This window comes from Hyaena hyaena, unplaced genomic scaffold (genome assembly GCF_003009895.1).
Source record: "Hyaena hyaena isolate Hyena2069 unplaced genomic scaffold, ASM300989v1 scaffold_428, whole genome shotgun sequence".
NCBI classification, from domain to species: Eukaryota; Metazoa; Chordata; class Mammalia; order Carnivora; family Hyaenidae; genus Hyaena; species Hyaena hyaena.
The window spans coordinates 936029-948218 of NW_024081062.1; the positions used below are offsets into that span (position 1 = coordinate 936029).

General features: G+C 46.3%; 1 protein-coding gene across 2 annotated transcripts in view; it reads left to right on the forward strand.

The window, feature by feature from the left end:
• The first annotated feature begins 330 nt into the window (after positions 1-330).
• The window catches only part of RUFY1 (RUN and FYVE domain containing 1), a 58204-nt gene continuing 46344 nt past the window's right edge, over positions 331-12190 (forward strand). Inside the window, exons 1-2 of one of the 2 annotated variants that reach the window (XM_039252849.1) lie at positions 331-627; positions 11043-11219. In XM_039252849.1, the coding sequence (XP_039108780.1) occupies positions 342-627; positions 11043-11219 (463 nt within the window). In that variant the 5' untranslated portion in view covers positions 331-341. The remainder of the gene's footprint in view (positions 628-11042; positions 11220-12190) is intronic. The other variant, XM_039252850.1, reaches the window with a different exon arrangement.

Sequence of the window (12190 nt, forward strand, 5' to 3'; positions counted from 1 at the left end):
GACAAACAGCATGAGCACGGGAGGGTCAGAGAGAGAGGGTGATACAGAATCTGAAGCAGGCTCCAGGCTCTGAGCTGGCTTTCAGCACAGAGCGGGCTCGAACCCAAGAACCGTGAGATCATGATCTGAAACGAAGTGGGACGCTTAACCGACTGAGCCACCCAGGCGCCCCTCTACAGAACCTTTTTAAGGTTAAAGAAAGGAAGGGGGGGGGGCAGTGAAGAGGAAGAACTTCGCGAACGGAACAAAAGGGGGGGAGTTGCCGAAGGCTGGAGAGTGCCCGCCCGCGCGCCCGCCCGCGCCGAGTCCTCCGCCCGTCGCGGCCACGTGACTCGGCTAAGATGGCCGACGGCGAAAGTGGGTGCCCGGCGGGGCGGGAACCGGGGCCGGCGCCGGGACCGGAGCCGGGAGAAGAGTTCGAGATTGTGGACCGAAGCCAGCTGCCCAGCCCTGGCGAGCTGCGGAGCGCGGCCAAGCCGCGGGTGGGGCCGGAGGGCTGGTCGGCGCCCATCCTGACCCTGGCGCGGAAGGCCACGGGCAACCTGTCGGCGAGCTGCGGGAGCGCGCTGCGCGCGGCCGCGGGGCTGGGCGGCGCGGACGGAGGCGCGGATGGTGCGGCGCGCGCAGGTAGGCTGCGGATGGGCGCGCCCCGCGCGCGCCCGCGGGACAGGTGGCCGTTTGGCGCTGGGAGCCGGGCTGGAGAGGGAGTTGTACCTACTTACTAAGCCTGTTGGACGAGTTGTTCAAAACCAACCTGTTAACGCGCCCAACTACTCATCTGTTTTTTAATACCGTGCAAGCTAAATCACAATAGATAAGGCGGGTTCGGATGGGCTGAGATTGAGCTGCTCCCCTACGAGACTCTTCTAATTCTATTTCCCCCAGACAGCCTCCTTACTCTCGTTGGTGGACTTGAACAAAATGTACGAGTTTAAGGCAGTCTGTATTCTAAAAGTACTTGAGAACTGAATCCAGTTCTGCTGCTTGCTCTAAACCTCGAAAAGCCATCCCGGCTCACGCCCTCTGGGTGTGACTGCGCATCCCTTACCCGGGAGTCAAAGCTCCCAGGAGGAAGTCAGGAGGCGGTAGTTCGGGCGAGCCCTGTCGCCAACTCGCTTTGTGATGGAAACAAGGTCACCACATTTCCCAGACTGTGCAGTAGGGATTTTTTGATTCGCCCAGTGATGTGTTATAGTCCTATTCAGCCCTTGTTATCTGGAATAGAGTTTGAGCATGTTAGATGAATGGAAATACTAAATGATTATATCATTAATATCATTAAGGGTGTGACTTGGGAAGCCCTATAAAGCCAAATATTTAGAGCTGTGCTAACCGATAAAGTAACCACTATGCACGTGTGATGGTTAAATGTTAAATTAAAAGTTCGGTTCCATCTTCCTAGAAAGTGCTGTGGGGCAGAGTTGACCGAGGCCAGAACTGCTAAGCATCCTAACAATGTGCCTTTGAAGTTTCTTGATTCCAGCCTGTCTGTGGGTAAATGTGCTGTGGAAGATTTAAAGTAGGTCCCAAAGTAGGACTAGAAGGTAATGAGGGAGCCTGTTGAACTCAACAGTCTAGTTCCCACTAGCTCACTACCTTTGCGCAAAAAAACTGTGGGTGTGTGTTCTTTTAATGTTTTTTTTTTTAAATATTTATTTATTTTTGAAAGACAGAGACAATGTGATCAGGGGAGGGGCAGAGAGTGAGGGAGACACAGAATCTGAAGCAGACCCCAGGCTCTGAGCTGTCAGCACAGAGCCCGATGCAGAGCTCAAACTCACAGACTGAGAGATCATGACCTGATCCGAAGTCGGACGCTTAACCGACTGAGCCACCCAGGCGCCCTTAATGTTTATTTTTGAGAGAGAGCAGGGCAAGGGCAGAGAGAAGGGGGACAGAGGATCATCAGCAGGCTCTGTGTTGACAGCCTGATGTGGGGCTTGAGATCATGACCTGAGCCAAAGTTGGATGCTCAAGCAGCTGAGCCACCTGGGCACTCAACACCTGTGGGTGTCTCGTTGTATACCCAGCCATTGGCAGTTCGTCCCGAAAGTCAAGGCATGAGGTGTTCTGGAAGCATCTGAGATCATGTAGCAAGCGAATAATGAAACGTTCACTGTTCACCGATAAATGTGCCAGGACCTAAAACAGCAAGTAGCACGGAATAATAATACATACTTGTGGAACAAATGCATATTTGAAAAATATTTGTTTTCTATTTATAGTAGCGCTATCAATAATAGCCAACACGTATATTGTACTTAATAGATGCCAGGTCTTAGATCAGTGCTTGCGTTCATTCACTTAACTTGCGTAGTAACCCTAGGTGGTAGCAGCACTGACTTCTGGCGTGCAGTAATGCAGACTTTGATCATTGTGGTCACCCAGCTACTCAGGAGTACCCTGTACTTTAAATTCGTACCATCTTTGTGTGTTTTGTAAATGAAGTATGTTGGAACTAAAAAGCATGTAGGGGCCTTGGAGCTGGGCTCATGGGTGATCCGATAGCCTCCCTGGGACAGGTTCTTAGCCACACTGGCCCACTGGGGCTGCCCTGGGGCTTCTTCCTACCCCTCCCCGACCCTGCTCCATGACTACTGCTGGCCCAGGGAGGGCTGGGGTTGCGCCCTCTGTATCTCAGACCAGGGCTACGTGGCCTCTTGCCCACCCAAACCGGATACCGACTTCATCTCTGCAGGAAATTGCAATCCCTTAGGACCTCGGGAAGGGGAGATTGACTTCATACTTCCACCCATACAGCCGGCCCCATGTAATTGTTCCCGTTTTACAAAGAGGGAAACTGAGGGGCGCCTGGGTGGCTCAGTCAGTTAAACATCTGGCTTCAGCTCAGGTCATGATCTCACGGTTCATAGGTTCAAGCCCCGCGTCGGGCTCTGTGCTGAAAGCCAGCTCAGAACTTGGAGACTGTTTCAGATTCTGTGTCTCCCTCTCTCTGACCCTCCCCTGCTTACGCTGTCTCTCTGTCTGTCTCTCTCTCTCTCAGAAATTTATTTTTTTATTATTTTTTTTAAATTTTTTTTAATGTTTTATTTATTTCTAGGAGAGAGAGAGAGAGACAGCATGAGCAGGGGAGGGTCAGAGAGAGAGGGAGTCACAGACTCCGAAACAGGCTCCAGGCTCTGAGCTGGCAGTCAGCACAGAGCCCGACGCGGGGCTCGAACCCACGAACCGTGAGATCATGACCTAAGCGAAAGTCGGACGCTTAACCGACTAAGCCACCCAGGCGCCCCTCTCTCTCTCAGAAATTTAAAAAAAAAATTTTTTTTTAATAAAAAAAATAAAGAGGGAAACTGAATAAAAGAGAAGTAACTTGACCAACTTAACTTCGAAGTGGCAGACCAGGGCTTGAACTGGTGGGCTGTTTCTCGAGCCCCTTGCTCTTAGTCACGACACTTCAATGTCTCGATGCCTTTATAAGCAAAACGCCATGGTATACCTGGATTTTTTTTAAATAGCCAATTTAAGGAAAATGTTAAATGAGTACCTGCCACTGAGATCTGGCACCAGATGGGAACATGGCTTACCGAGGGCTCAGTGTGGGGAACTATGTGGCCAGCCCCGGATGTAATAGAATTTGCAGCCATAAGAGAGGACAGGAGTGAGAGTAGGGAAAGGAAATGAACCCTGGGCAGCAGGCTCTGCAGAGGCTTCAGAAAAGCAGGTTGGGGGAAAACCGTGGCCACCATTTCAGCCAGGGCCAGGCGAGGGCCAGCTCATTCATCTTGTTTCCCTTGGTCTGCTTCCACAAGCCGTGAGGGCAGAGCTTTTTCAGAGGAACAGCAAAGGAGCAGAAATTGAATGTGAGAAGCATTCCTGCCAGGGAAAAATGTGTTTGGTGATCTAGGTTAAAGGCAAATGTTGTAGCTTATCGTGGAATGCTTCTCTCTCTCTCTCAAAAATAAACATTTAAAATAAATAAATGGTTTTTTTTGAGAGAGTGCAAGTGGGGGAAGGGCAGAGAGAAAGGGGGACAGAGGATCCAAAGTGGGCTCCACGCTGACAGCGGTGAGCCGGATGCGGGCCTCTAACCCACATACCGTGAGACCATGACCAAAGTCAGGCTCACCCAACTTGAGCCACCCAGGTGCCCCCGGATCTTTGTTGTTTTAAGTAATAAGTGCAGGTGATAAAAAAAGAAATCACACTGTGCAAAAGATCATTCAGTGTAGAATATGTCTTCCTGCACAGAAGCTGTCCCCAGGCCTCTCGTATCTTCACCGAGTGGTCGTGCATGCTTTCGGCTCCCCACGCAGTTTTTGCACAAACCACCAGACACATTCCAGGTTCTTCCGTCTTGCTCATTCGAGTAATGCCTTCTAATGGATGGGTGACAAAGCATGCATGTTCCTCAGAGTGCCCAGCACAATGGCTTGTACATGGGTACCCACTGAACAGGGCACTCTCTCAAAACTCTGATAATTATTTAGATATATATTTGCCACCGGGCAGATGGGACATATTACGCCTTTGTCTGTTCTCTTCCACGGGCAATTTTATTTTCCACGTGTCAAAATGGGCCTCTACCACTTGTGCCGCTCCTTCCGCAACGAAGCGCAGTAACTTTTTCCACTCCACATTGCTGAACTCAGGTCAGCCCTTGAGATGCTGAGTGAAAATTCCTGATGGTTGGGAAAGTATAAAAGCTTTCTTCCTCATCACACTGCATTATAAGATCTTTCAAGACACCAAAGGGACACCCAGAATTCAAGTTCATAAAGAATCTACTCACTTCACTATAATTCAGAGCCCAACAGCAAAAAAGCCCACACAGCCCACTCACTCCCTGCCTTGAGTCCTTACTGTCTGTACCAAAGGTTACAACTAGCTGCCAGGCGTTTGAGCTGTCTGTGTCTGGAAGCTGCATTTTCTTCTGTGCTGCACAGTATAAAAGCATTAAAACAAACAAAAAAAAATTTAGCCAATTTGCAGGCTTTCCATAAAAATCCAGACCTCCCGCTGCCTCTGGAGGTCACGCACGGGTTCCCTCCAGCTCCTACACCCACAGCCGCAGTCATTTCTGTTCCAGGCCTGGCCCCTGTTCAAGAGCCAAGCCCGGGACTCCTGAACACACCAGCTATTTGGCAATTCAGGAAGTGTAGAACTTTGTGATGCTCTGTGTGTTGTGCTGATGTGCTGAACTATTATTAATGAAGCTTAGAGAGATGTGACTAGCTTGGCCAGAGTCACAAGGCTTGTAAAACTGAGAGATGCAATGGCTCAAGGATCCACTTCACAGGGGCACCTGGGTGGCTCAGGTCATGATCTCGTGGTTCACGAGTTTGAGCCCCTGCCCTGCTTCGGATCCTCTGTCTCCCTCCCTCCCTCCCTCCCTCTCTCTCTTACTCTCTGTCCCTTCCCCGTTTGCGCTCTCTGTCAAAAATAAGCATGTAAAAAAAGGAAAAAAGATCCACTTCACATTTCGTGCAGTTCTCTGTCTTGAGCACAAGTGGGAACAGTGAGTAACGAGGAGAGGGAGGGATGGGACAGCTGTGGGACCCAGCTGTGCACCAGCCATGCACCCAGAAACGGTGAAGGGACCCCCTGCCGCCCAGCCCAGGTCCCCTAACCACTAGTCTTCACTTTTTTTGCTCACATGAACCCCCCACCCCCCACAAAATCTTCAGCTTTTAAAGTTAACATATAAAATTCTTCATCGTAATTTGAAAGTTTATAATATGTTTTCTGGCTTATTGTAAGTACTGGCTTTTTAAAATGTTACATCATTCTTTAAGTGGTATGTAAACACCTAAATGATTTGATAAGCACTACTGCCCATCTTAAAAATAAATAACAAGTTATTTGAAAACTTTACAATTTTTTTTAAGATTTTTGTTTTTAAGAAATCTCTACACCCAACGTAGGGCAAGAACTCACTACCCTGAGACCAAGAGCTGCATGCTCTTGTGGCACCTGGGTGGCTCAGTGAGTTAAGCGTCGACTCTTGATTTTGTCTCAGGTCATGATCTCACGGTTTTGTGGGTTCAAGCCCCTTGTTGGGCTCTGTGCACTGACCGCAGAACCTGCTTGGGATTCTACCTTTCTCCTCTCTCAGCCCTTCCCCTGCTTGCACTCTCTCTGTCTCCCTCAAAATAAATTAAAAAAAGATAAAAAGAGTCGCGTGTTCTAGTGACTAAGCCAGCTAGGCACCCCTGAAAACTGCCCATTGTCCCTATATTCCTTGAACTTGAATTTCCACTCCACTTCCATGTTTTTTTTTAACATTCAGTTTTAAGAGCAAGTGGGGGGGGGTGTGGGGGGGAGAGAACAGATCAGGAGCAGGGGAGGGGCAGAGAGAGAGGGAGACACAGGATCTGAGGCAGGCTCCAGGCTCTTAGCTATCAGCACAGAGCTCAAAGTGGGGCTCAAAATTACAAGCCATAAGATCATGACCTGAGCTGGAAGTCAGACGCTTAACTGACTGAGCTACCCAGGCACCTTATCTATATGGGGTTTTTTATGTTTATTTATTTATCTAGAGAGAGAGAGAGAGCATGAACAGGGAAGGGGCAGAGAAAGAGACGGGGAGAGAGAGAATCCCAAGCAGACTTTGTGCTATCAGTGCAGAGTCCAGTGCAGGCTCAATCTCAGGTGAGATCATGACCCAAGCCAAAATCAAGCGTTGGTACTTAACCGAGCCACCGAGGCACCCCATCCACTTTCATGTTTTAAAAAGTTATTGTTCATTCTGTCATACATCTCAGAAAAAAATGTAAGTGAATTAAAATTCAATAAACATTTCTTGTGACTAAAGCTCTAAGAATATAAAATACTTTTCTTCTGTAATGAATTACCATTAAAATAATTAGAAACACTTAGTTGACAAAGGGATATAATTTCTTATTATTCTCTTAATAAGCTGGTTTGGTTTTTTGCATTAGCATGTATCTATAGATGAAACTATATAATTTACTGATAAAATGTGATAGGACTCAGCATCAGTTTTATTCCCATGTTTTGATCTTTTATAGATGTGATCCCTGAGAAGCCTGGCTTATATAAATAAGAAATAGAAATGAACAGTTTTGTCATAGTAATGTTGTTGTCAAGTGTTTTAATTCCTTCCAAATCATGTGCCCCAAATCACACTGATCTATTGTCAAAAATTATTTTTTTGTTACTTTTTGTTCAGAGCAAATAAAAATCACCTGACTTGCAAAGAATGCAACTCGGCCATATTAAAGAAGGTTCTCAGGGCACTGGGCAGCTCAGTTGGTTAAGCGTCCGACTTCGGCTCAGGTCATGATCTCACGATTTGTGAGTTCGAGCCCCATGTCAGGCTCTTTGCTGACAGCTCAAAGCCTGGACCCTGCTTCAGATTCTGTCTTCCCTTCTCTCTGAGGCTCCCCCACTTGTGCTCTGTCTCTCTCTGTTTCTCAATAATAATAAGTAAATGTTAAAAAAAATTTTTTTTAATAAAGAAGGTTCTCAACCTCAGAAAGTTCCTTACTATGATAATCTATAATTCTTAGACTTTTTGGAGGTGGCCTGTTTTAGGACCATAGCACCTAGTTAACATTTGAACAATGACTTATATTTCTTAAGATGCTTATGATGAAAAGCATTTGAGACTGTAGTAAGTTTTCTATAAAGTTTAAGAAAGTAACCAAATATTTGAATTTGTTCATACAGATTGAAAACACTAACAGCAATAAAATGCTATAAACTGTATGTCTAATGTTAATTTGGATTGAGCAACCATTGCTTTTATTAATATTTCTCACATATTTATTTTAATGGATCTATTGAAAGTAGCACTTTGCACAGTACAAAATAAGCCTACATTTGCTTATCTTTTAAACCATTAAACTATTTATTGGCCTTTTTTTGGCTGATGTGCTTATTACTAAATATGGTCACTGGAAGCCAACAGAACACAGGTTAAAAGACTAGTTCCTTGGGTATTTACAGACGTTTTTGGTTAAGGCTTGTTTTGCTCTCTTGGATCTCCCCAGATCTTTGGCTTTTTCTTTAGTTTATTAAATGTATTTCTGTACTGAGATCCCTTTTTTTATTTAGTAGTAACCCGTATCTTAAGCATTTCACAGTTCCTGTGCAAGAATAATAAAACTCTAATAGAATGATATAGAATAAAGGAGACATCAATTACCAAAAAAAATAAAATAAAATAAAGTCCCCAAAAAGAGCTTTACGGCTTTACCAAGGGGTACCTGGGTGGCTTAGTCAGTTAAGCATCCCACTTCAGCTCAGGTCATGATCTCATGGTTTGTGAGTTTGACCCCGCATCAGGCTCTAACTGTTAGTGCAGACCCTGCTTCGTAGACCTCTGTCTCCCTCTCTCTCTATCTCCATCTCAGTCTCTCTCTCAAAAATAAATAAACTTTTTTTTTTTTTTTTAAGGCTTGGGGTGCCTAGGTGGCTCAGTTGGTTAAGCAGCCGACTCTCGAGTTCGGGTCAGATCATGATCTCATGGTATAGTGAGTTCGAGATGGACATCCGCTTGATCTTCCCGCTGTCTCTGCTCCTCCCCCACTTGTGCAGTCTCTGTCTCAAAATAAAGTTAAAAAATATATAAATAAAAATAAATTTTAAAGGCTTTACTAAGACTTATCAAATGAAAATTATACCTGTAATTCTTCCATTTAGTTACCTTGTTTAGACCAGAACACTCAACAAAAGAGTTGGGGACACCTAAATGCTGCTTATTTCATTACACCTTTGCCAATACAACATTTTTTTGACAAAAAGACTTAGCTTATGTGTACCTCAAATCTAGTTGCATTGAAAACATGGAGCTACAGTTTTGGCCTCTCTGATTTATGGAACATGTCCATCGAGTCAGTGGTCCATCCTATGGGGGGAGTATTGAGACTGGTTGAGAATAATTACATGTGTTTGTAGGGGGAAAATTTATAACTTTCTGAATTTGGGTTACCCATTAGAGAGCTAGAGACCTTCCCCCTCCCCCAAGACTAGGTTTCCTTAACTAAGTACAATAAAGCAATGAGAGATTGGAAGCTCTTCATGCATTGGATGATTTGAGGAATCATCAAAGGAAGCTTCACCTCCACTTGGTGTGTGGGACTGTCTGGACCCTAGGTCAGTGCATCAAGAGGAAGATTTGGGATAGGGAGTGAATCTGTAACTGGGCACAAGGGTGCAAGAGCACTGGCTCCGGGTGTTCAAAACACACCAGTTTCGGCCACTCACCACTGACAAAATGCAAAAGCAGAGAGACAAGGGGGTGGTGAAACAGAAAGGAATTTATTTCCAGGAGGCCAACACCGGGAAAACAGTGGACTAGCGTCTGAAAAGGGATTTACAAAGTGCTGAAAATAGAGATTTGTATAAGGAAAATGTGGGACAAAGGTCGGTGAGTACAGACAGATGGACAGTAAAGGTCAAGTCTATCCTGGTCTTGGGGTCAGTCACTTGGGGGTCTTGCAGGCCCAGGGCAGTCCTCACTGCCTGAGGGGGTGGTTTCTGAAGGCAGCCTTTTGCCAGACGTTAACAGATACGCAGGAAAGAACTTCATCCATTAGAAAGTACAGACTGAGGTCAAAATGGAGGTATTTGAAGCCCTCTTTCAAATCAGGTTGTCTTGTGGAACTGGGACACTTGAGCTGGGAACGGATTTCCTTCAAGCTTCTGGGTTTGCCTAGCCCTACGGGAATCCTGGATACGCACTGCGATTAGAAGACCGTTGTGGTTTAGACCTGGGCGTGGTATCAGCAGTAAATCTTTACAAATTGCTTCTGTTTTTTGCTCCACTCAGGGTTTCTCCCTTCTCTTAATGAGGTGTTACCATTTTTATTTCCTTTGCCAATCATCCAGTTCATTAAAGTTTTTGAATTTATAAACGTGATACATAAGATTCTCTGAAAGTCATTCACAGTCATAATTCATAATATAGTTATTTTTGATTTAGCTATACATAATGCGCTTTTAACCATCTTTATGTTCATATTAATTAATGACCGTGAAATAAAACAGCTATAAAGGACTAATAGTATTAATTTATACAGATCAGTAAGACAGTTCAACAAGAAAAACGATGTAGCAGGTAATTCACAGAATACTAGGAGACGACAAACACGAAAGTCTACTTAACCTCATTAATAATCAGCAGCTCCAAATTAAAACAGTACGATCCCCGTCCATCCACTCGGCAAATATTTAAGGCCAAAAGTGTGGGTGAGGAGGGGTGTGTCCAGGGCTATTTTTCCTGCTAGGACTCGGTTAATAGCGTGGAGTCTACATTTTTAATTTCCAGGATGATAGTTTCCTGGGTATGAGGGGGACACTTGGTAAACATTTGCCATAGATACCCGATACTGACAGCCGACATACGTTTTTTTATTCTCAAAGCGACATTAATGGAGCTGAAATGGAAACGTAGCAGAGTCCTTTTGATTCTAACGGTTTTACATACAAGTGTAAAACTCGTAATTGTCCGTTAACTGTGGGCAACAGTTGATAGGCAACAACAAGAACTTGAGCCTGGAACTCAGGGGCAGAGGCTTTCCCGAAGACACTAGGGCTGACACCGTGGGACAAAAAAGCAGGGTCAACTGCCTTCTAAACAGACTGAGGATGGGGACCACTCGGGCAGAGGATGCAAAATGGCGCCCGGGAGCTTCGTGGGCGTGGCCTCGAGCTGGGCTCGTCCAATCGGATCGTTCAGGGGCGGAATACTGTCCCAGCTCACCTCCTACCTTGGGGCGGGACTTCCTGGAATTTGCCCCCTTCCATTGGTCGAAAAGGTAATGCTGGGTGTGGGAAAGGCCAATCTCGGCAAGTCTCAGTAGAACGGTCGCCTTAGCAACGCGCGGAGCCGCCTGGGAGCGGTCTCCGAAGACTGACCCGCGGGTTAGGCTGCCCAGGTGCGGCTGTGACCTCCAGGGATCAAAGGCCGTGTGACTACCAAACCTAGTTATCCGTCCAGCCGCAAGTCCGCGCTCGGAACAGATCGCCTGGCCCTCCGCCTGGACGATCCTGCGTCCAACCTCCTCACCCCGGAACACATTCACTCTACTAACGAAGCTGTCCCTGTTTGTCCCCAGCAGCTTCCAAGTGCCAGATGATGGAGGAGCGTGCCAACTTGATGCACATGATGAAACTCAGCGTCAGAGTCTTGCTCCAGTCTGCCCTGAGCCTGGGCCGCAGCCTGGATGCGGACCATGCCCCCTTGCAGCAATTCTTTGTAGTGATGGAGCACTGCCTCAAACACGGGCTGAAAGGTGAGCCTGAGGGAGCGTTCGGGGGCGTGGGAATTCGGGCCAGCTGTTAGCTCAGCAGGTATTCATCAGTGCAAACAATGTTCTGGGCTCTTGGGATAACAGCAGTGTACAAAACCGGCAGGGTCCCTGCCCTCCAGAGGCGACATTTAGAGAAGCACTGTCTAGTAGAAATACCAGGCAAGCTACATGTGCAGTTTTTAGGGCTCTGATAGCCACGTTTAAAAAAAAAAAAAAAAGTGAAAATAGGTGAAATTACTTTTAAGAACATGATTTATTGTCCCCAGTTTATGCAAAAATATTATGATTTTGACATAATCAGTATTTAAAAGCCTTATTGAGATTTTTACATTCTCTTTTATACTAAGACTTAAAAACCCACTGTGTTTTTTACCTCTGGATTGCACTGGCTACATTTCAAGTTCTCAGTAGCACATGTGGCCACTACCACCTCTGACAGCAGTTCTAGGGGACAGTAAAGGCAGAAACAGACAGTTACAAAGTGCTGCAAATTCAGGGAAGCTACATGGGTTTCCACCAGAGTGGGGAAGGTCTTGCTGGGGAAGTGTGAGCTGAGACCCAAAAGAGACTTAGCCGTGCAGAGATTTGGGGCAAGAGCATTTCTGAGGGGCTGGGGGGAAACAGGTGCAGAAGTCCTGAGTGACACCAAGCTTGGTTTGAGGAAGATGACAGTGGGCTCAGAGGGAGAGTGTGGGGAGATGAGGTCAGAGTAATAGATTGGGGAGGCGGGGGAGGGCAGGATGGTGTAGGCCTTTGTAGGTCATGTGCAGAGTCGGATTTTATCACAAGTGTCTCTGGAGCATTTTAAGCAAGGGAAAAACATGACCGACTTACATTTTTAAAAGAACTTACAAGTGTTTGAACAGATTGTAAGGGTGGGGAGGCGACCATATTGGGAGCAAGGAGACCCATCAGAAGATGATTGGCAGCAGGTCAGATGAGGGGCAAGTGGT